The sequence below is a fragment of the Antedon mediterranea genome, chromosome 5, assembly GCF_964355755.1.
Source record: "Antedon mediterranea chromosome 5, ecAntMedi1.1, whole genome shotgun sequence".
Classification (NCBI taxonomy): Eukaryota; Metazoa; Echinodermata; class Crinoidea; order Comatulida; family Antedonidae; genus Antedon; species Antedon mediterranea.
This window is the reverse complement of record NC_092674.1, coordinates 20,084,748-20,110,670: the sequence shown is the minus strand read 5'-3', so window position 1 is coordinate 20,110,670 and position 25,923 is coordinate 20,084,748. Positions and strand designations below refer to the sequence as shown.

General features: G+C 34.2%; 2 protein-coding genes across 4 annotated transcripts; both read left to right on the top strand.

Moving 5' to 3' along the window:
• The first annotated feature begins 4,084 nt into the window (after window positions 1-4,084).
• On the top strand, window positions 4,085-12,508 carry LOC140049426 (golgin-45-like). 2 transcript variants are annotated; one of them, XM_072094304.1, is made up of 7 exons: window positions 4,085-4,253; window positions 6,581-6,794; window positions 7,217-7,611; window positions 7,998-8,197; window positions 8,638-8,766; window positions 9,230-9,449; window positions 10,041-12,508. In XM_072094304.1, exons 2-7 carry the CDS (start codon window positions 6,725-6,727, stop codon window positions 10,257-10,259), a joined length of 1,233 nt encoding a protein of 410 aa, XP_071950405.1. In that variant the 5' UTR covers window positions 4,085-4,253; window positions 6,581-6,724; the 3' UTR covers window positions 10,260-12,508. The 2 variants fall into 2 exon arrangements, with proteins under 2 accessions (XP_071950405.1, XP_071950406.1); XM_072094305.1 differs by lacking the exon at window positions 4,085-4,253 and adding an exon at window positions 5,120-5,146.
• An 829-nt stretch (window positions 12,509-13,337) lies between these two features.
• LOC140049308 (ferroptosis suppressor protein 1-like) lies at window positions 13,338-24,944 on the top strand. Of its 2 annotated transcripts, none has more exons than XM_072094176.1 (7): window positions 13,338-13,479; window positions 15,304-15,490; window positions 20,441-20,679; window positions 21,383-21,584; window positions 21,933-22,082; window positions 22,687-22,890; window positions 23,450-24,944. In XM_072094176.1, the coding sequence occupies exons 2-7, from the start codon at window positions 15,322-15,324 to the stop codon at window positions 23,614-23,616; spliced, it is 1,131 nt and encodes a 376-aa protein (XP_071950277.1). In that variant the 5' UTR covers window positions 13,338-13,479; window positions 15,304-15,321; the 3' UTR covers window positions 23,617-24,944. The 2 variants fall into 2 exon arrangements, with proteins under 2 accessions (XP_071950277.1, XP_071950278.1); XM_072094177.1 differs by lacking the exon at window positions 13,338-13,479 and adding an exon at window positions 13,806-14,184.
• The last annotated feature ends 979 nt before the right edge of the window (window positions 24,945-25,923 follow it).

The following is a 25,923-nucleotide window of genomic DNA, read 5'->3' as shown; positions in this document are numbered from 1 at the left end:
ACACATACCTATAGATTAAATTGACACGTATACGATATAAAATAATGCAAATATAGAAAGATATATATGTTAAACAAATACCAATACATACAGATTATATTGACATGCTTCATGTATTTGAACTATTGTCATCTTAAAAAGGTATACTGTATGTGATGCTTATAAACAGATTTTACGTTGATATGCAGGATTTGTGTCCATTATGATAAGGTAAGAAAGAAAAAGGAATCGATAAAATAATTAAATTATTAACATCAAGTCTTTAGATAGTTTTAATAATTTATCTTTTAGGTTATTCGTCCATTTCTTCTGAGCCTTATGTAAATTATTCATAAATTCATTTGTTAATAAATGCTTTAATTCATAGTAAAATAATCTCCAAATTATTTTTGATTCCTGATTTTGTTTCTTTTCTTTTCTTATTACTAAACACGATTTATAGATGCAAAAAGTAAATATTGAAATAAGTTCATTTACAGTTTTCGTTTCCGATCCTTTAACAATATTACGCCAGGTTATATCAATCTTTTGTACAAAACAGTTTGAGATCAAAAACTTAAATACAATCCATATGGGTTTAATCTTATTACATGAAAATAACAAATGTTTTTCATTTTCAATTTCACTATTACATCTTTCACATATGTCATTTATTGAAAGTTTCCAAATTTTTAACTTACTTTTACACGCAAGAATACGATGTAGTAGTTTGAAATTGAATTGCGCGACTTTTGTGATATGTGTCATAGAAAACACCTTGTTATACCATACGGTATCCCATGCAAAAGTGTAATTTTGAAATTCTATCTCCCATTTTTCTTGTGCTATAGGAGTTGATATTATATATCGTCTGCAAGCTGAGCTATCTTAACAGTACATTCTTCATCATTTATTTTTGGCAATTCAATTCCTTTACATAGGGGATTGTTCCATATGTTACAGGCCATCAATTCAACTACCAATATAAATAACAAGGCCGATAAAGGACACCCTTGTCTTATTCCACGTTCCATATTAATGCTTTCCGACATCCAACCATTATTTACCATTATACGTTCTGTATCAGTATATATTACTTTAATCTATTTAATAAAAGAAGGACCAAATCCAAATTTTGTTAGCGTTTTTAACATTAAATTTCTGTTAACCGAATCAAACGCTTTTGCAAAATCGAGGAAAATTAAGGCGCCGGGTTTGTTTTTGATATTAGTAAAATAAAGTATATCTTCTACAAGTCTTATGTTTTCACCACCAAATCTTCCAGTAATGTAACCTTTTTGATCAGAATGTATAATAGTTGATATTACTTTTTGTAATCTGATTGATAGAACATGAGCTAATATCTTATAATCTACATTAATGAGTGTGATAGGTCGCCAGTTTTCTAACTTCTCTCTTTGTCCACTTTTGAAAAGTAATTGAATTATACCTCTCCTTTGTGAATTTGAAAGTATGTTGTTGTGATAATTATAGTTCAGAGCTGTACACAGCATTTCTTTTATATGGTCCCAAAACTTTCTGTAAAATTCAACACTCAAGCCATCAGATCCTGGGCTTTTATTAAGGTGCATTTTTAAAACAGCATTTGTGCATTCATCAACTGATAATAATCCCTCACATTTAGTATAGTCATCAATTGAAAGTTTGCTTACATTTGATCTGTGTAAGTACTCATTAATTTTATGATCAGGGATATTTTTTTTGCATATAGCTGTCTGAAGAAACTTACTTCTTCCTTTATAATTTCAGATGTGTCTGATGTGTATTTTCCATTACTTTTTAATACTGAAGTAATGTGTTTTCTTTTTGCGTTGGATTTTTCTAATCCTAAAAAGAATTTAGTGTTTTTTTCTCCCTTTTCAAACCAGTCCAATCGGGATCTAATTTGGGCACCGTGTGCTTCAATTGAATATATATCATTAAGCTCTTTCTGGATGTTGCTTAATTGGATGTTTGTTTCATCATCATGCAATATCAAGTTTATTTGTTAATTCTTTGACTTTTTTGAACAATTCTTCTTTATTAACTTGTCTTTTTTGTTTCTTTTGTTTACAATATGTGCTAGAAAATGTTTTGATCTTAACTTTTAGGTATTCCCAGAGGAGGTCCGGGCTAAGATTATTTTCATTATTTTTTACATTTCTAATTATTCTGATTATGTTTACATTGTAATCATTATCATTTAAAATGCTGTTATTAATTTTCCAAAGTCCAGGACCTTTTTCTGCTTGGTGGTTTACAATTTTAAGAGAGATTGCTTGATGATCAGAACAGATAGATGGTCTAATGTCGCAAGACACAATTTCACCGTTTTTATAGAGGGCGTTCGAAACACACCAAAAATCTAACCTTCTGTATGTTTCTTTTCGTCTCCACGTATACTGAGTTTTGTTTTTGTGGCATTGTCTCCATTATTATGTCAATTAGTTTATGATTACGCATACAATTTTTTAATATTTGTGGCGAGTTATCATAAGTATTTACACTGTTCTTTTGATCAAGATTACGTTGTAATATACAGTTCATATCACCGCCAATTATGATATGCTCATCAACACTACAAAGAGAATCGATCTTCTTTTCAAGTTTCTTAAAGAATAACGATCTTTCTTTGTAATTATTTGGCGCATACACATTTATTAAAGTAAAAATTTGTCCGTTATATTCTAAACTTAAAATAAGTAGTCTACCTTCCTCATCTAAGTACTAACTGTATTAATCATAACTATCCCCATATAGTTTACGACATGTTTGAACTTAATGTCAATTTCTATACTACAACACTAGGTCATCCTCTTATATTCATCTTCCAAAACGCAAGACCACTATTTCACCAAAGTTAGCGATAATCTGGTGCAAAACTTTGGAATATTTTGCTTGTTTCGTTCATGCATAGGTCCTATGCTATTCTTAAATTTTGAATTTTAGAAACAATGTTGATGCATTTGTGTGTTTTGCTAGCTGCTGTCAGGTAGGTGACGTGCGCGTATAGAACAGATGATATTTTGGGCTTTGTTTGAAAATTGTTTTGTAACTAACAATTAATCATGACATTTTTTACTCTATCATACTACCTTTTCAAGTATTTGTTCTGGAATTTCTTGTTATTTCAAATCGTGTTTCTTGATTTCGGCAGTAGGCTAATCATGTTATCAATACTTTCCATGCCAGAGAATTTAAGAGCGTTTTTTAATGTGTTTTCTGTTCGAAATATCAAACAGAAATGGCGTCTGTTTATTCTTCGCTACCATAGATATAGAATAAACGTCACAATATTTTATTTACGTGAGCGTTTTTATTGCTATGGTGGTAACTATATAAATTAAGCGCTCCTATTTCTCATACACATTTATATACCTTTAAAATACACTTTAACAAAACATTGACTATACATTTACATAATATTCGTGTTCTTTATCATTTTTATATTGACGTAAACAATACATGTAATAAAAAAAATCATTACAATTTATTTTACATCTGATTCGAAAAGAAAACACATGTTTTATTTATATTTCGAAGGCAGGAGGAGAAGTGTAAAATTATGTAGTGGGTTGAACTACATCTCCTGTTCCATTAACATTATTTTAAAGATGTATTGTCCCCCAAAATCATGAAAAATAAAGATTTTTTAAATCGGACTTTGAATAGGCCATTTTGCAGTTTTAATGAAGTTGTTCACTTCCATAAGAAAAAAAAACGGGGAAAAAAAAAATTATTTCACCTATAAAAAGACAAAATAAACAGTTAAATTACCCAAAAACTTCCAGACAATTTGACCATTTTTTGCTTTAAATTACATTTTTCTCAGGTAAATAAATTTTTTTCAGACCCAATTTTTTGTGAGAGTGAATAACTATTATGTGACATTAAAATAACATATTCAACAAAAAAATGTAAAAAAATATTTTTTTAGGGGACAATATATCTTTAAAAGATGTCTCTTTTCCTCAATTAATGCACTTGATAAATACAATACGATACATGTATTTACGTCCGTCTTGGCGTTCCATATCATATACCGGATTTTTATACTCCGAGACGTGACAACGACGACGATCGAGTAAACTCGTGTCACGTACGTACGTCGGTCACACACAGTACGTCATACTCACATCCTCCTCTCTCGACTCTCTCTCTGCTGATCCCATCCCCACCACCACCAGCCAGCCAGATCTTTCGATCTTTCAGTCTCAACACGAAGAGGCCTAGCTAGGCGATTATTAACCTCAGTCTAGTTACTGTAGTCTATTGTAAGATTTCACTTGAATATCATTGATAATAGAGCGATAGTTAATACAGGCCTAGCCTACCTATCCTAGTCTAGGTAGGCCTAGCCGGCGCTAGTTCCGTTTCGCACCTGCCGTTTATTTTGACTCAAAATTGGTTAAGTAACTTTATCGCGAGTACCACACCTTAGAATTAGGCCTCAAAAATATTTTTACGAAGGAGATCACACAAAAAGTAAAAAATTAATCCTTTAAATTGATGAATTTACAGGTGTGTTTCTCTCGCACATCGGTTCGTGAATTTCGCATACTCCATGTTCAATGTTGTTGTTTCTATGGAGCGCCAAAAGAGCAATCATAATAGAGGGCTAAAAACTCAATAAATTGCGTATATTTAATGCATTTATTGGTGAAAATTACGTTCAATTTTATCATATTTTGTCAATGTCAATGCAACAAAAATATTACTGTTGATACTGTACATGGTTTTTGCAGGAACTTTTAGGAATGAAAATCGACAAATTCATCATCATATTACATGTACTGTAGGGGTATACCTTAATCTAAATAATATGCCTCTTAGTCTTACTCTTAGGTCTAGGGTTGGTTGCTATTTGAAAACAGCAAATTATTAGCAGTAAAATGTTACAGCATTTTTATTGACAAAATATATTAAAATTAAACGTGTATTTCAATAATAAATGCATTAAAAGAAGACGCATTCCACTGAGTTTTTAACCATCTATTGTTGTTGCTCTTTTGGCGCTCCATAGAAACGAAAATATTGAACTTGGAGTATGCTAAATTCGCGAACGGTATGCGAGAAACATGTCTGTGAAATCATCAATTTAAGGATTTATTAGTTACTTTTTATGTGATTCTTCTTCATAAAAGTACTTATCAGGCCCAATTTTAAGGTGTGGTATTCACAATAAGTTGCTTAATAATTTGGAGTCAAAAGGAAGTCGAAATAAAAACAGGTGCGAAACGGAACTAGCGCCGCCTAGCCTACCTTCTAATAATACTATGACTACTAGCTAGGGCCTAGGCCTATAGGCCTAGAGGTAGGCCTACTGGAACTGTATATTGACTAGCAGAGGGCCTAGGCTAGGCCTAAAGGAGAGGCCTAGCTAGTAGGCTGGGCCTATTCAGAACCGCCTACCTAGTAGGGTAGGCCTAGATAATAATAATAAGCCTATTTACTAGCCTAGGGCCAGGCCTAGTTAGAATAAAATTGATCAACTTGATTCAAAAGTCTTGATTTAGGTCTAGTAGGCCTAGGTTAGGCCTAGGATAATTTTAGTCTAGGCCCTAGTCGACGATCGGGCCTATTCCAAGACATTCGGGCCAAACTGTGTGGATGTTCGGCCAAACATAATTAGACGATCGGGCCCATTCTAACAATAAATAAAAGACGATCGGATTCACGAAAATGAATTTGGTTGGATTTATAATTGTTCACCATAATAAAATAAATTAAAGATGTTTCCACTAGGCCTAGAGAAGGTATATTTTTGGTAGCAAAAAAGAACATCAGAATAAAATAAAAGCACATCAATCAAGCCCACAACTGCTGCTATAGTATACATGCTCGATCAATAATTTGGTTACTGTAACAACACATTATTTCACTTCATTCACTCGGTATGTATGTGTGACAATATGCCTAGAACTCAATTATAAACTATAATGGAACGAATAATACAAACGGTACATTTGGCTATTAAGACTATCGGGACCAACGCATAAGACGATCGGGCCCAATCCCCTAGACCTAATCTAGCCAGCAGGGGCCTGGGCCTACCTAGCTAATAGAGTACAGTACTACCTCCTAGGGGCTAGGCATATTTTAGGGCCTTTGTCTTGCTGCTAGTGCTAGAGGGTCGTACCTCTAGTGTAGGCGGCGCAGCGCTAAATGAATGTGTGTGGAATCCTAGATGGAGTGTGGGTTAAAGATTTTGGGCCCATTATAGAGTACGGATACGATCAAGTCCACTTTTTTATGATGGGCCTGATAATCTTAACATTGGGCCTGACCGATCTATGTACAGTATATGTGTTTGTAATCCATATACACCACACCAAATGGATGAAGTGAAATACTAACAGTATTGATTGTACGTGGGATCCACTTGTGTCTCACTGGAAGCAGCAGTCATCATGGGCTTGAATTGATATGCTTTTATTTTATACTTAGACTTTTTGGTCTGCCAAAAATATAGTGTATATTTCCAGCAGAAAACAGACCTTTAATATGAATGACACTGTATTATATGTGTAAATCTTATCTGAACCTTATAGATCTGTATATTGTATACACTACAACGTTTTTTATTTATATGCTATTTCAGAAGTGAAGTCATAATAATAATAGTAATACTGAGAACTTTTGGAAGTCTTCACTCTCATCTCTTATTTGTGCAGTATTTGCTTATTTTACTGTACAATACTTGGTACTGTGTAAACTTGTGTAGACGTCATTAAAAAAGATTAAAATGTCTTTTACACCACAATTGATATCGCCAAGGACAATTACAGATGTACAAACAATTGTCATGGATAGAGGTGAGTGATTAATAATAAGATGTAGAATATGTTTTTTAAGATACTGGATTACTTTTCAGTAGTCCTTTTTAGTGCAGTATATCTATAGTGGAAAACTGCTCTTACAGCTCGTGGCCTATTCAGCCCATACAGGAGTAAAGCCTTGTAATTTCAACATAGCAGCAAAGTTTAATTGATAAATTATAATATAAATGTAAATCATAATATTTGTCAAAATTGTTGCCAACTACACAATGTCCAAAATAATATTGTATAATTTGTTTAGCAATTTATTAATATTATTAAATGTTTAAGTTGTTTTCTATTTGTAAATAAACTGGAATAAGTCTCAATTTGGAAGACCAAAAAGTTGAAAGTGACAAACTACACAGACAAAACTTTTGGAGTATTCATAAACAATACATGTTTTATGTTATTTTTAGGATTAAAACCAAATATTGCAACCATGCGATCTGAAGCAGATGGCATGGAAAATACGCATTCAGAGACTAGTACCATCAGAGGTACACCCACAAGGCATCAGTTTATGAACACACAACTCAGGAATTCTACCGAAGAAGCCTACAAGGAAAGACTTCTACAAAAAGCTTTTGAAGCATCACCAAGTCATAGAAGCTTTCAGAAAGGAAAGAACAGCCCATTTATAAGAACTCATGATAGTGCTGTAGTCGATATGAGTTTTGTTGATGCCTCTGATCACAAGGTAGATGAGCTGGAGAATCAGGTGGAAGAACTTGAACAATTGTTGCAGAAAGAGAGGACAGCTGCAGAGAAAGAAAAGGAACGATTTGAAGCTGAATTAGCAGCCCAATGTCAGGTTAGATGCTTTTTTAATAGATAATAACAGCCATAATATCAGTCAATGGAAGGCACTCCTTGACCATGGTTCTGGTGGTAAAAAGCTTTCAGATTTAAAACAAGAGGTCTAGTGTATTGTACACACATCTGGCTTGGATGCACTTAAGAGAACCCCAGTGAATCTTTATTCTGGAGTTTTCTTTCATTTCAGCCCTGGTCTAGTTCAATCACCTGGTTATGGAAACCACAATAATGGACTGGCCCTATATCCCAATTGAACAAAAAAGGAACTAACCTGATAATTATAATGGTTAACAACAGTTAGCTGTTCGCATACTTGCCACTGTAAATTAATTGGGTTAACTTACTACAATACATTGCAATTAATTATTATACATTTTATAGGTAAACAAGGAGCTCAAGAAGTTATTAGTTGCATCTGTTGGCTCAGACATCCAACACCAGTTAGAGACCCAGACAAGAGATAAGACCCAGTTAGCACAAGACCTGGAAAGCACAATTGGATGTCTGGCAAAGGAGCGTGAAAATTTTGAAAGGGTCAACATACAGTGCGATGTTTGGCGGAGTAAATTTTTAGGCAGCAGGTAAATATAGAACTCAATACACACACAAACAAATTTATGTAGGAATTGGTTAGTGACTTTCTTTAAATTTATCACACTTGCAGAATAATCCGTGCAACTGCATTAATTTGATAAAAATCCAGAAATAGACTTGCCTTTTGTTTTTAATGATTGTCTGCCTTGTTTCTCCTCCAACTTGTAGTTCGAAAAAGTCACATTTAATAAATTACTAATTATTATAACTGTACAATAATTAATTATAAAAATGGGATTTAGTTCGTTGAGTTCGATCGTTGTCTGGTCGAAAGTCAAATAGATACTGCAATTTTAAAATAATAAAAATACTTTCTATGAACTAGTTCTGAAGTAAACAGTTAATATAGACCTTGTAAATGAAGATTAAATAAAAGCCATGTGCAATCTAATAAAATGTTTCTTATAATATTGATTTTTTATTTTAGGGTACAAGTAGACGAATTAGTCTCATTACGAAATAGTCTAAACATGCTACTCCAAGAATCAACATATACATTACAAAAACTAATGGATGAAAGATCTGAAATGAGAAAGCACATGATGAGATCAAACAGGTAATTCCAAGAATTTATATCATTTCAATTCATTTAGTCCTTTAAGTTCAAGTGTCTTCAATACAACCAGGTATCAAACAAAATTGCTGGTTATAAGAAAAGAGAACGAGATACAAATTTAAAACATTTAAAAGGTCATAATACTCTAATTTTGTTCATGCTAAACATTCAGGTCAATTGCTAAAGTGTACATGGCATGTTTTTAATTTCTGAAAATTACTGAAAAATGACAATTCTGTGAGTATCATTTGCTGGATCTCAAGGAAATGCACATAAAATAAGAAAAAGCTAAATCAAAATGATACAGTAAAACAGCCAGAAATAAAATGTATAGCTTTCGGGCAGCATCAGCCTTTCCTCCGTTCAAGAAAATAAAATATATACTTAACATAAAAATACTATAAAAATATTCTATAACCAAATTTAAGATCTCAAACATAAAAACATGATTGTTTATTTGCAGACTTCTTCAGTACCTTTCTCTAGCTCTACAGAGATCACAGACACTCTCTCAATCAAACATTGTACCATCCAGCAACGTAATAACACTAGCTCTTCATAATGAACAACTTTCAAATGCAATATCCACTCATTTGCTGGGCAACATAGCCATAGACAGTGGAACATCTAAGAAAGACAATATCTTTGTTGAATGGACACATGCTGAAATGCTTGCCAAGGATGTAAGTTTAATTGTCTACCTTGCCATTTTAACTCAACATGCTTCTATTAAACATTTGATCCCGCTGGCAGGAATAGCACATCCATCACCTGATAATTCCATTATGCGAGAGGTTTTAAACAATCTTATTTAGCATATTATTATTGTTGTAGAACCTATATTTTAGAGGACACTTTTGGAACCCAACAAAGTGTCCCATGAACAGAGGTTGGCTGTAGTAGAAAACATATTTATATACTGCTCCTTATTTGTTTCACAGAAAAGTGTCCCGTTGAGAGGGATACTGTATTTAGAATTTAGTGTTTTGATTAGTTTTGTGTATAGAAGATTTTGGGTTAATCATACATACAGTAATAGATGTTTTGCCTTTCGTTCTCTCCAACACAAAACTGACTGCATGAATTATTCACTTAATGGTGAGCAAATGTGCTAATTCCTGCCAGATCGGCATACATTTCCATATACATGGCGTATACAGTAGTACTGTACTTGAACAAAAATCCCGCTGCTGATCATTGAATTCTAGTTAAAACTAAAGTACAGAATTTGTAAAATCAATTTTAATCTACATTTAGAATTGTTTAATTTTCAGATATTGTTAAACAAAACCAACTCGGTAAAAAAATCTACGATGCAAGTAATCTCAAGTCCAGAGAGTCCAACACCTATGCATAAAACTTCAAGTAATAATCATACGGGGAGCACAACTCCTATGCAAAAAATGATAGACAGGTATCATCCACTAACCAAATATGACAATTTGACACTTAACTGTTGTGTAAATTGTACAGGAGAAATTAAAGTTTTATAATGTTTTTTTTAATTTAACAATATTTAAGTTTTTTTATTTGTTTTTATTGTTTATTAAAAAAGTGGAATTTTAACCAATAGGAATTTTGTTATTGTCATATTAGAGACTGTTTTGAACAATGTGCATATTTTGTATTCAAAATTAACTTCTATATATAAATTATTTAACCCAGTGACTGTGCATGCAATAGTTAATGATACTATAGTAAATTTTATTTAAATAAGTGATTTATATACATCTTTTAGCCAATGATTTCACCACCAGCCTCTGAAATGTAAAAGTTTCCGATAGCAAAAATCATATTTTAATCATGTTTGCACAATCCTATACCTTATTAGCTTATGTCGACAAAGAACTGTGGTGACATACACGCTTTGAGCAACTGGACTCAAATCAACTGACTTACCTTGACCAAAATTAATGCAAACTGAAACAACTGAATACGTTACATTTCATCACGTGTCCAGTATAAGTAATCGCGACCAGTACCAACTGGTTCAACATTACCATATAATCTTACTGGTTCCTATCTAACCATAAATCACGATCTGCACAGTAAGGTAACAACAATTAAAAACCGGTTTCTACATAAGCACTCGCACACTGGTTGCGTTCAGTGCCATTCAGTTCTGTGTCGACATAAGCTCTCTTGCAGTTGAATTGGGTTCAGTACTGTGTCAACATACAGTAAGCTCTCTTGCAGTTGAATTGCATTCAGTTCTGTGTCGACATAAGCTCTCTTGCAGTTGAATTGCGTTCAGTTCTGTGTCAACATAAGCTCTCTTTCAGTTGAATTGCGTTCAGTTCTGTGTCAACATAAGCTCTCTTTCAGTTGAATTGCGTTCAGTTCTGTGTCAACATAAGCTCTCTTGTAGTTGAATTGCGTTCAGTTCTGTGTCAACATAAGCTCTCTTGCAGTTGAATTGCGTTCAGTTCTGTGTCAACATAAGCTCCCTTGCAGTTGAATTGCGTTCAGTTCTGTGTCAGCATAAGCTCTCTTGCAGTTGAATTGCGTTCAGTTCTGTGTCGACATAAGCTCTCATGCAGTTGAATTGCATTCAGTTCTGTGTCGACATAAGCTCTCTTGCAGTTGAATTGCGTTCAGTTCTGTGTCGGCATAAGCTCTCTTGCAGTTGAATTGCGTTCAGTTCTGTGTCAACATAAGCTCTCTTGCAGTTGAATTGCGTTCAGTTCTGTGTCAACATAAGCTCTCATGCAGTTGAATTGCGTTCAGTTGTGTGTCGCCATAAGCTCTCTTGCAGTTGAATTGCGTTCAGTTCTGTGTCAACATAAGCTCTCTTGCAGTTGAATTGCGTTCAGTTGTGTGTTGACATAAGCTCTTATGCAGTTGAATTGCTTTCAGTTCTGTGTCAACATAAGCTCTTATGCAGTTGAATTGCGTTCAGCTCTGTGTCGACATAAGCTCTCTTGCAGTTGAATTGCGTTCAGTTCTGTGTCAACATACATAAGCTCTTATGCAGTTGAATTGCGTTCAGTTCTGTGTCAACATAAGCTTTTATGCAGTTGAATTGCGTTCAGTTCTGTGTCAACATAAGCTTCCCAATAGACATGACCTTATTTCTGTATAATCTACCACAAAAAGTAATTTTACAAAACCCTTTTTTGAATAGGTCATTTTGATTTTGATGTTATTCACTCCAACCAAAAATTGGACCTTAAAAAATTGTTTACCATAATTTAAAGGAAAATGAAATTGTCAAACATAAGCGGATCAGTATTTGGTGAAATATGCTTATTTTATCTTTTAAGCAAAATCATTTTTTTTGGCCAAAAGTAAATGACTATTAAAATTACAAAATGGCGTATTCAAAGTTTAATATTACTTAACTTATTCATGTTTAGGGTGGGAAAGCACATTTTTAATGTTTTCAATGATTTGTGAAACATTTGATTATTATTTTGACTAAATAAGTGAAATGTTTTTTAGCTGTTGTACAAAGTATTGTATATTTCTGAATTAGGTGCTAGCAATGAAAATACGACAAAAAGTGAATCTATAATAAACATTAAAACATTGAAATTATGTTTTGTCTTTGACTTGACTAAATATCATACAAATAATGAATGTTTATGAGTGGAATGGTACAAATATTCCATGAAAAATGCCCTTCACATGCTTACATTATATACTGTACACAATATTGTATTACAACAAATTTCTGTTCTGTAGTAGTATTCATTGATTGACATGCTCTACAATTTTCATGTTTTTATTGCCATTGTTCGTTTTATATGTATAAGGGTAGCCATAAAAACGAGTATTGCTCTTTTGGTTTTATCCCTCCATTTATATTGCATTATTTTATATCTATTTATCTCATCTTATAGTCAATGCAATTAAACATCACATTTTTTTTTATAAATAAACATCTGTGCCGGTGATGTTTATATATAAACAAAGGATCTCTTCGGAGATTCTGCTTCGTGAATAAATACTGAAAGACGACGTATTAATTTGATCTCTGGTGCGCGTGCCTACATTTGAAGGACTAGTGCTGTTTCATCATACCACGCCGAGAATGTTAAAGAGTTGCTATCCAATCCGAGTTTGAACAATACCATCAATAACCAGAACCAGTTGCGACAATCAGTTTGGTGTTGATATCAGCACAGTTTGCACACTATATTTCTGTTAAGTTAAGTTGCTCGAAAGTGGACAGCTCTAGAACAACGACTGTAGTTATACTTTCAGTTGAATTGAGTTCATGCAGTTCCAGTCATCAAAGCCCCATTGGTCCAATGGTTAGGACATCTGCATATCAAGCAGAAGTTTCCGGGTTCGAATTTAAACTTTTTCCTCATTCTCACAGATTTCCTCATCTTTATCGTTTCAAAATTTTATTTTTTTATTTATTCAATTTCTGCCATATACATTACAAAGAAGACAAAACAATTATAAAAGGGGGCAAGGAAAGACCAAACAGGTGCTAAACACCTATCCATTCGAGATATAATCTATATTCCATTGACAGTTTCTGCTCAACTGTAAAAGGTAAACAAACTTTTACCTATAATATTATGTTAAGCTTCAAAAAGATTAATTTTGATTGGCTAGTGTGAATTGACAGTGAGTCAGCATATTATTGCATCACTGTTTATTTTTAGATAGCTACACAGTAATCACATGTGAAGTGTACAAATCCTCAGGTCTCTTATCTATTTTATTTGTACAGTACAATTTATTTACTCCATAGCAGAGGTAAGTACTGTACAGTATGTGCATTTTTGTTATTCTGTGACACAGAAACACAGTTAGGCTAGTAATGTGTTACTGTGCATTGCATCTAAAGCTATAACTCTGGGAAACGCATATAATTATTTATCACCTCTGCTACCAAGGTTTAAAGACCCCTTCCCTGCAATTTTGGACGTTTTTTGGAAAATAATACATATATATCACTTTAAAAACATTAAACCATGTCATTCCTTGTCTTAAATGTACGTTTTATGGTAAATTATGATAAAAAGTGAGAAACAATGCACTACCTAAGTAGCTCGCGGCGATCGACCTCTCGTGGACGGTCTTAGGCCTAGCCTAGCTAGGCTTAGTTTTGTAGGCCTAGCTGGTAAACATCGATAACGTACGAACATCGTACGCTAGCTATATACCTAGCCTGACGTTGTATAGTTGCTGCATTAATTGTCTTTCTATTTTTGCCAGACTCCGTTGATACAAATTGGGGAAAACCCGGTATTTTCGCTGAAAAGTTAGGAGTCTTCCATTTGTTTTGGCTTCACGATCGATCGAAAAGTGGCCGAATTACAGGTGAAAAACAAAAATATCAATCCGCGCGCAATGCATTTTGGGATTTATAGCGGGCCGCTATAATTATTAGAATCGATTTATTTTTCACATTTTTAACCGTTTAAAGACGAAAAAAGTTATCGCAATAGGACCATGTAGGCTAGTATTATTTTTACATTAAATATAGTTTGTGATCTTAAATTAGATCTCAAAAACGTAGGGAAGACATCAATTAAGTGAAATTACATCAATTTGTGTGAGATAAGGAGCAATGATCTATTTTTTTCGCAGCCTTCTTGCTATATGCTCAAATATAATGTCTTTAAAACCATATGTCAAATTGAGGCAGGAAACCTATATATTATTTTTTTTTTTGGTATATAAATAGTAAAATAATCTAAATGAAAAAAATCATTACTGTAGTGTCAATGTGTTTTGTTTATTCCAAACAATGTTCCATGGGGAGCATTTATTTGAGATGTGTGGGGTGGGGAAGTGGTTTGTGGGGGTGTAGGGAGTGGTTTGTGGGGGTGTAGGGAGTGGTTGGTTGGTTGGTTGGGGTGTAGGGAGTGGTTGGTGGGTGTGTAGGGAGTGGTTGGTGGGGGTGTAGGGAGTGGTTGGTTGGGGTGTAGGGAGTGGTTGGTTGGGGTGTAGGAAGTGGTTGGTTGGTTGGGGTGTGGATGTTTATTCAACCACGAAAAACAATAAGCCATTTTATCACCTATTAAAAGGGCACTCCTGAATTTGCATTGTTGATGAAGATTGTTGAAACCATCTTGCTATTAAATTAAAGTAAATTCTTCTTGACCTGTGGGGATTATGATCTCAGAGAATAATAATCCACTAAAATAAAGAACAGTTGATGTCAATATCCTGCTTCAGTATTTAAAAATTCTTTATGCAATTGTTGAAGAACTAAATAACAGATTAGTGTGTTGTCCATACTAACATTTTGCAATGACTTGAAATCATTTGACTGGACAGTAATCAGAGTATAGAGCCTATGATTTAGTAATTGAAAACAAAGTCTATTTGAACATTCATGTTTTTTATTTAAATACAAATAACAACAAAAAAGATGATGTTGGAGCATTGTATGTGTAGGTCTACTTACTAGAATCATAAATTTGCTTACCAATCCTAACAATTTACGGTACATGATATTCATTCAATATCAATGTCAAAAGTTTTTGTAAATATAAATAATTGTTTACCATCAAACACAATCATAATAATAGCCTACAAGGTGTTAATTTTCAAATGTTATTGTCTAAGCAGATTTATGAATATAGAATCATGGGTGCATCAAATTCAATGTCTGAAAAGCGAGTGGTAATTATTGGAGGAGGATATGGTGGGTTGCAGACAGCAAGCAGTTTGAAAGGGAAATGCCAAGTTACTTTAATTGATCCGAAAGATGGCATGCATGCAAATACAGCATCACCTAGAGCGTGTGTAGAAACAGGTATTATAGTAGAGCAGTTAAGGCCATAAAAATAACCAAGTTGTGCACTTTATTACCAAAGCATGAAACTTGCCACAAAGTTTCTTTGATGTATATAGATTCAAAATATCGGGGGGTGCCAAGTGTCCAACGTCCGGTATGGCGGCCATCTTGATTTCAAAATGGCCACCATAAAAACAAAAAGTGTTCATATCTTGGCAACTATAAACAGTAGAGACTTGATTCTGGTGTTAAATTGTTCACAAACCACATATTTCTATTTGCTCTAATGAAAAGTTTCGTCAAAAAATGACCGGAAATGACGTTTCTTCGAGTTTGACCTTTGACCTCTTATCTGTATATCTCAGTAACTACTGATCATTTTCAATCGATTTTGGTGTCATTTTGTTCAGAATAGAGACATTTATATTTGTAGTAATGAAACATTTTCACATAAAATGACTGGAAATACAATTTATAACCTTTGACATATATAATTATGTGAACATACTGTATGTGGTTTACATTGGTATAAATGCACCTAATTTGTTTTACCGAAATAAATGACACTTAATGCAAAAATGACCAGGAATTTATTATTATGAATTTTTGACTTTTGATGTGATAGGATAGGCGTAAAGTATGACAGATCACTGAGAAACAGCAATCACTGAGCTCATCTATGCCGACTTGTTTGCTAAACTGTGAAGTGTCAATCGTTATATAAAAGTTGGTTGGTCCTCTCTCCTTCATCTTTTCTTTTTTTTTTTTGATGTATTATACCATATGGAAAATTGTCTGAAATAAAAGTTGAATTGAATTGTTAGATGCCATTTGGAAATATTTTTGATGTAAAGTAGCATTCTTTCGTTGGCCTCTTTGATGTTGCATATGAGACAAGTTCGGAAAGTTCTCATTTTCATGAGTTAAGAGAACATCGTCTTTCAAAGTACTTACTACAGTAGACCTACTTTCATTAGTCAGAAACTCAGATAATTCTTGGTCATTTTCGTTGCATCTAAACAAATGTACTCAATTTGTATGGTAATGAGCCTTTGCTGTAAACCATCTGAATCCTTTTCCTCGATTTTCTCTAGTCATTGATTTTTTAGCAAAATCCGAACCAAATAAATTCGTAAAAGACATCTCAATATAATTATTCAAGTAATCCTCAAATTAGTGACATTTGGACCTACAATATACTGTTCTGTACAAGACCTTTTTAGGCATCCACCTGTGGACTTTCACTTTGAAGGTCTCCTAATCATACAAGAAACAATGTCTGATTTAATCAATCAAAGTAGTGGGTCCAGACCATCCACAGACAAAGAAGGGGGTATAAGACCATCCACAGACAAAGAAGGGGTATAAGACCATCCACAGGCAAAGAAGGGGGTATAAGACCATCCACAGACAAAGAAGGGGGTATAAGACCATCAACAGACAAAGAAGGGGTATAAGACCATCCACAGACAAAGAAAGGGGTGTAAGGCCATCTACAGACAAAGAATGGGGTGTAGGACCATCCACAGACAAAGAAGGGGGTGTAAGACCATCCACAGACAAAGAAGGGGGTGTAAGACCATCCACAGACAAAGAAGGGGGCATAGGACCCTCCACAGACAAAGAAGGGGGTGTAAGACCATCCACTGACAAAGAAGGGGGTATAGGACCCCTTACAGACAAAGAAGGGGTATAAGACCATCCACAGACAAAGAAGGGGGTGTAGGACCATCCACAGACAAAGAAGAGGGTGTAGGACCATCCACAGACAAAAAAGGGGATGTAGGACCATCCAAAGACAAAGAAGGGGGTATAAGACCATCCACAGACAAAGAAGGGGTATAAGACCATCGACAGAGAAAGAAGTGGGTGTAAGACCATCCACAGACAAAGAAGGGGTGTAAGACCATTCACACAAAAAGAAAAAGGTGTAAGACCATCCACACACAAAAAAGGGGTGTAATACCATCCACACACAAAAAAAGGGGTGTAATACCATCCACACACAAAAAAAGGGGTGTAATACCATCCACAGACAAAGAAAAGGGTGCAATACCATCAACAGACAAAGAAAAGGGTGTAATACCATCAACAGACAAAGCAAAGGGTGTAATACCATCAACAGGCACAGAAGGGGGTATAATACCGTCCACAGACAAATAAAGGGGTGTAAGACCATCCACAGACAAAGAAGGGGGTGTAGGACCGTCCACAGACAAAGAAGGGGTATAAGACCATCCACAGGCAAAGAAGGGGGTATAAGACCATCCACAGACAAAGAAGGGGGTATAAGACCATCAACAGACAAAGAAGGGGTATAAGACCATCCACAGACAAAGAAAGGGGTGTAAGGCCATCTACAGACAAAGAATGGGGTGTAGGACCATCCACAGACAAAGAAGGGGGTGTAAGACCATCCACAGACAAAGAAGGGGGTGTAAGACCATCCACAGACAAAGAAGGGGGCATAGGACCCTCCACAGACAAAGAAGGGGGTGTAAGACCATCCACTGACAAAGAAGGGGGTATAGGACCCCTTACAGACAAAGAAGGGGTATAAGACCATCCACAGACAAAGAAGGGGGTGTAGGACCATCCACAGACAAAGAAGAGGGTGTAGGACCATCCACAGACAAAAAAGGGGATGTAGGACCATCCAAAGACAAAGAAGGGGGTATAAGACCATCCACAGACAAAGAAGGGGTATAAGACCATCGACAGAGAAAGAAGTGGGTGTAAGACCATCCACAGACAAAGAAGGGGTGTAAGACCATTCACACAAAAAGAAAAAGGTGTAAGACCATCCACACACAAAAAAGGGGTGTAATACCATCCACACACAAAAAAAGGGGTGTAATACCATCCACACACAAAAAAAGGGGTGTAATACCATCCACAGACAAAGAAAAGGGTGCAATACCATCAACAGACAAAGCAAAGGGTGTAATACCATCAACAGACAAAGCAAAGGGTGTAATACCATCAACAGGCACAGAAGGGGGTATAATACCGTCCACAGACAAATAAAGGGGTGTAAGACCATCCACAGACAAAGAAGGGGGTGTAGGACCGTCCACAGACAAAGAAGGGGGTGTAAGACCATCCAATGACAAAGAAAGGGTATAGGACCACTTACAGACAAAGAAGGGGGTATAAGACCATCCACAAAAAGAGAAAGAGGTGTAGGACCATCCACAGACAAAGAAGGAAGTGTAGGACCATCCACAGACAAAGAAGGGGTGGAAGACCATCTACATACAAAGAAAGGGGTGTAAGACCATCCACATACAAAGAAAGGGGTGTAATACCATAAACGCGCACAGAAGGGGGTGTAAGACCATCCACAGACAAAGAAGGGGATATAAGACCATCCACAGACAAAGAATGGGGTATAAGACCATCCACAGACAAATAATGGGGTATAAGACCATCTACAGACAAAGAAGGAGGGCTGGGACCACATTAACCGAGGAAGCATACAAAAAGAAGATACAATCAAAATACCACTTGGAAAACAATAAATTGTAGAATAACTGAGGCTTGATTGTTGAAATATAAAGGGTTCTTTGTAAGGTCATTAATAATATATTGATATAAACACGATCATCATACTTTTCATTTGACATTCAAATACAGTCTATCTCGAAAAGAAGCTCATACTATCACCTTTTCGAGGTTTTACGGTATTCCATAACATGTATGTTATTTCCTCTGTCAAACTATTAAAACTTTTAGTGAATCAGAAGGTGCCAACATCATTGAACTAATGGTACCACCAAGCACAATGTTTACCAATTTTATGTACTATATACAATTTAAGTCCATTAATCATTTAATATAATTACGCCTATCAGGTCAAAGTTCAAAGACCAACAAAAACCACATACAGTATATTCACCTAATTAAAAATCAATAAATAAATGTCAAAGGTCATAAATTGTATTTCCGGTCATTTTATGTGAAAATGTTTCATTACTACAAATATAAATGTATTTATTCTGAACAAAATGACACCAAAATCGATTGAAAATGACCAGTAGTTACAGAGATATACAAATACAAGGTCAAAGGTCAAACTGAAAGAAGCGTCATTTCCGGTCATTTTTGGACGAAAATTTTCATTAGAGCAAATAGAAATATATAGTTTGTGAACAATTTGAGACCATAATTAAGTCTCTAATGTGTATAGTTGCCAAGATATGAACATTTTTTGTTTTTATGGTGGCCATTTTGAAATCAAGATGGCCGCCATACCGGACGTTGGACACTTGGCACCCCCCGATATTTTGAATCTATATTCATTAAAGAAACTTTGTGCCAAGTTTCATGCTTTGGTAATAAAATGCACAGCTCATGTCATTAACTGCTCTACTATTATTCATAATATAGATTCTCTAATCATAAAAAATACTTATGAAATAATTTTTTTTTTTTTCACGTGACAATCTATAAACTAAACATTTCTGAATCATATCACAATTAAATACTGTATTGGTATAACCAGAACCAGTTGCGACAATCAGTTTGGTGTTGATATCAGCATAGTTTGCACACTATATTTCTGTTTAAGTTAAGTTTCTCAAAAGTGGACAGCTCTAGGACAATACTTACTGTAGTTACAGTACTTTTAGTTGAATTGAGTTCATGCAGATAGCCATTCTCACACCCTATTTTATACAAAAGGCATACCACAATAGTCGGAACAGTACCATACTGGAATAAAATATCAACCAAAAAACTTGTCAAATGAGATGTGAAATATAGGCGTACACGATTTAAATGTATACTTTCAGTTTCTTTTAAATTTTCTCTTCGATTTCAAAATTACCCAGAATATTGTGTAAAATTGCTGGTGGGTTTTACTGTTCCATTCTAATTGTAATAAATTGTATTGTATATTTTTTTAGGAGTGGACTTTCTCATTAAATTATTGAATATTAATGATTTCTTTATTGTTAATTTTATCAGGTTTTGCCCGAAAAACATTCATTCCATATGCCCCTGTACTAGGCGACAGCTTTAAGAAGGGATGGGTGAAGGATATTAAACCAGACAAGAAAATTGTAATTCTGGAAGAAACGCTTGAGGAAATTCCTTATGATTACCTAGTAATTGCAACAGGAACAACTGGACAGTTTCCGACAAAAATTAAACGAGATACCAACATACCAGATGCCATTAAAGAATACGAGAAGCTCATTGAGCAGGTAGGTATTATTTAAAAAAAAAAATTGAACTGAATATTAGAGCTATTTCCTGTTCATCTTTATTAATTATTGCTTAAGGTGGGCTGATACGAACTCAACTCATTTGTGTCGCCATAAGCGGTCCGAGCAACTGCGCAAACTTCAACTCAAAGTAGCGCAAAATATGTTAATGTACACGTACTGTAGTTGCATTAAGTTTCTCCGGAACTGAAAATTTGGAATTATATCATGTGTGTGGTATGGGTAACCACGACCAGTAGCAATCAGTTTGATATTTAGCGCTCGCACATACTGGCTCCTGAAGTTGGTTACTGGTTTACTAAAAGTTGACGTAACCTCCCAAAGGTCATCAGTAAATTTGACCGTTTTCACACTCGGATAATTTCACTTGGTTAGTTTTACCATGATATTACCAAAATGTAACTGTGATTAAAGTGCATTGTGAAGGCCATTAACTGGAGCTTATCTTATTTCCACATTTTGATTTGGACTTTTTAGCCACAATGGTTTGTTTTACTGAGGCCATAGAAAGATCGGTTAATTTAACTGTTGGCCTTGGATAATTTAACCAGTGTTGTTCAGATTGCACTTTTGTTAGTCAATTTAGCCAGTGATTCGGTAATTTTTAATCATTAGTTTTCAATTTACAGTATACCTATAGTCGACTTTGAGTCAGTGGTATATGTTGTTTTCATTCTTTCAGATCAAACATGTTAACAAAATTACCGTGATCGGAGGAGGTGCAGCAGGGACAGAGATCGTTGGGGAAATTAAAGTGGATTACCCAGAGAAAGAGGTTACATTGATTCATTCTAGCGATGTGCTCATTGGACCAATGATGAAAGAAAAATTCAGAAATAGCTTACGTAAACAGTTGGAAGCTCTAGGAGTAAAGTTGATTTTGGGTAAACACACTATCCCATAATTTTTCTATAAAACATTTTATAATAAATGGTATTCTCTTCCTAGTTACACGTCAGCAGTTGGATCTACAAGTAAATTTCTTAATAAGCAGTACTTGTATTTGTTTATTTAATTTTTCAATACTTCATGTTTTGTTGTAAAAAAACCCCACTGATGACCATATTATTGATGCTACAGTAGAAGAGGCCAAAGGTAGTGTTTTTGATACCTGGAATAAAGGGCTTCCAAGAATATTTTCGGAACCCCAAGACCCTTTCCTAATATCTTAAAAATCTACCCACAAAAATTATTTATAATATTACTCAAATATAGATTTATTTTAAATCTAGGTGAAAAGGTTACAAATCTTGATGAACTGCCTCTTGATGGATCTGAAAAGTGCATAGTGAAAACAGACAAAGGGTCAGAGGTCGAAGCAGACTTGGTGTTTGTTTGTATTGGGTTGAAGATAAACATAGCCGCTTACTCAAGTGCATTAAGTAAGCTTTTCCAGTCCGTCACCCTGCCCCCCTTCCCCCAAAAAAAACCTATCCAAAAACCCCCACTTGAATCTGGTTGTGACCGAAAAATTGTTTGCCACTGAATAATGGTCTTAATTTGACCTTGCTTCAAATAAACCATGCAGACATCTCGCTCTGTAGATAAAAGATGTCATTAAATGATCACAAATGAGAAACCAGCTTGTAACAACATCTTTCTTTACCTATAAATAAACTACTACAAATGTCTTTGGAGTTTTTCCGTACAAACATTTAATAAGGCTAAATAATTTAAAAGTTATGTGTTAATATATATCCATGAAACAAATATAATCCATCAACTTGGCAAAATACCAACCAATGGAATATGCAGGTACACTATTTTAACAAATAAAATAATGCACGTACATTTGCTTTGATGGCATTGATTCTGCTGTAAATCTGATTCAGATAAAACTAGTGTAAAACCAGAAATTAAAAATGATTTTACCAATATGTAGATTGAAACTAAATGAAAAAGTTAACATCATAATTAAATTATTTTTCAAACAAGTATATCAAATTTGTGTGTACGTCATTAAACTTAAATGTTATCTTTTTGTAGGTAACAGTATGGATGAACATGGTTGCCTTAAAGTTCGTCCAACATTACAGGTCGAAGGTCATGACAACATTTTTGCTATAGGTGACTGTTCAAACATAAACAAAGTTAAGATGGCATATTATGCTGGTTTACACAGTAATGTAGTCGTTAAAAATATTGAGGTATTGGCAACAACTTGTGGGAGTCTTAAAATCCACAAAGAAGGTAATTTATTTTTTGTATTTAGTTCTGACAAACATAATAGAGAGCTTTCGGTATCTCAATCGAGAAATGGTACACCAAGAAATGTCTGTTCTGTGTACATGGTTCTCAATGTTAGAACCAAAATACTATAAGTGGAAGAAGATTGTGTCACCCATACCTAGACTATTGTAGACCATAGGCTATTGTAATTATTGGCCTACACTTTGAAATAATGTAACAAATCCCAAAAAATACAATACTAATGTTTTTTGCTTGAGAACAGAACCCCTAAACTGGTTATATCATACTCATTAAGTTTTTTTCTCAACATGCCATTTCCAAATCGAGATATAGCGAAAGCATATGTAGCCAATTATAGATTTCAATACAACAAATTAATAACTGAAAATGCTCATCATTTTCAACATAATGTGTACTCTCATGTGGAATGTTACAGTGATCTCTACAGGTTCCTAACCTGCTATCTACATTATAAAATTTGCTACAATAGGCTACTTTATTTGTAGATTCTCTTTCCAATTTCGATGGTACATATTTATATATTTGTTATTATTTCCAGGCTCACCAATGATGGTTGTCACTTTAGGCCGTACTGGTGGGGCTTTACAAGCTGGGCCTGCAGTCTTTGGTAGCTTTGTTGCTAGAAAGCTCAAAGAAGACATGATGATAAAGAGGATATGGTCAACAGTAGGCCTCAAATATAATGAATCACATTTGTTTAACTGAAATGATTGACTAGTATTTGGTACAAATACTACACCAGTATATGCTGTAGGCCTGCAATACTCTAGCGAAATGAATCCTCATTTTCCTAAAGAAAAATAAGAAACCTAATACCTCAAACATACTGAAATAATGCTTCAAAACTTAAAATAACTGAACAGTACTCACTGATAATTGCATCAAGTGAGAGTAGTCAATATGTGAAGGTCACATAAGAAGCATTTTAGATTTTCAGTCTTCTTCTGTTTAGCGATATAAACAAATAATTGCAAAGATAAACGATACTTGCTTTTGATATTTAGCACATGAATATGGTGGTGTGGATGATAAAGAGTGGTCGTCGTTTACACAAACAAATACAACATACGTACAGTATATTCATTTGATTTTGTATTGGTTTATGTATGAATAAAATTATGATGGATATTTAATGTTATATTAAGTGGTGATGGTAAAAATAAATGCACTATGTAATTTAATGTTTTAAAAAAATATGTTGAACTGGGTCTGTGGGTGAATTTTTTGCGCAGTAATATAATACAACTGTAGGCCTACTGTAGTTTTTTATGGGAAGGATATTTTTATATCGTATTAGTGATAGGACAAATAAATAAATGCACTGTTGTGTAGTAATTATTTATAAAATGTCATGTCACACATCCTCTGCTTTTTTTTCTTCAAAATGTCAAAATTTGTGTGGAAAAAACCAAGCAGTAACTTCCTATAATTTGTGTCTCATAATGTTGAAAACATTGTTAGAACCAAAGGATGACTAAATGTATTGATATGTTTCGGTTTCTCACATTGTTCCCCATTCAAAATGTTGGAGTGTCTAAGATTAAGGTAATACTAAGTATAATATGAACTTAGTTAGGGCTGTGGCTGAGCTCTCATGTTGTGCACACTACTGCTTACTGTATATGACGGATCAGAACCTAAATGGCCAAGGGCCAGGGCTGCTCAGCTTAAAGGGGGATTCTGGGTTTAAAATTGCTTTTAAATATCGTTTATTTATTAAATAAAAAATATTATAACAATATAGACATGTCAGAATGAAGAAGTAATAACGAGAAATAAACAAGAAATATTTCTTACAAAAAAAGCCGCGTAACTTTTTGACTGGACAGTTGTAAGAACAGTCTTCATTAATCTAATATAATAGGTCGGCCAATCAAAACGCAAGTGAACAATTGGGACTTTACTTGTGATTTATGTCATTGGCCTGTCAGCACAGTCGTTTCTTTCTAGAATTAAACGCACAAACTTGTATTGGGAATAATGTATGTTTGTGTGGTTATTACTATCGCATTTAGGTATTGATAATACAGTAATAATAATATGGCTTTTGAATATATAATTACTGTCTGTAGAATAACATTTATACATTCGGTTCGCGATGAAAAGTTATATGAATGGATTTGTAATAGGTATTTATAATAATAGTATATGGGTTGTATTATTGCTAAGCTATCACCAAATCGCGTTATAACATTATTTCTCAGGGTTTTTTGCACCATTGATCAATACCAAACGCGTATCGGTATTATAGTTTTTAATGAATCATTACATTAATAAAAATACCCAATTAAATCAATCGCGTCAGTCCAATTCCGACTTATGTTTCGATCACATAGTTCTGTGTCTACACTGTCCCAACTAGTTTAACAAAAAAAAGTGTGATGTGCCCAAATATGGTAGTGATATGCCCGAATATCGTAATGATATGACATCGTCATGTCTATTTAATATGGGCACATCATATTTAGTTTGATAGTATAGACAGAGCATAAGGATTATATTTAAAAAATGTTTTCTTACATTTTGAAAAAAAGTATTTATTTGTTTATAAGCCAAATTTTCCAGTCTTAATTTTACATTTTGAAAAAAAAAGGATTTTATTTGTTGATAAGCCCAATTGTACAGTCTTATTTTACATTTTGAACGAAAGTATTTATTTGTTGATAAGCCCAATTTTGCAGTCTTATTTTACATTTTAAACGAAAGTATTTATTTGTTGATAAGCCGAATTTTCCAGTTTAATAATAATGACCCCTTCCACAGTGCTTATACCATATACATTTTACATGATATTGACCGTGGGTTCTTTACGCCTCTGATGCATTTGTTTTTATTGTACCTTTTTAATAAATTATTATATGTTTAGGCCTAATCACACCCAATTTAATGAAACGGTCAGATTCCGATTTCAATTGAACGAAAGTAGTACTGTATTTATTATTCATTGATAAGCCAAGGGTCCCATGGCGTTAGCCGATATCTTGAGCATTTGACTCATGTGAACACAAATCA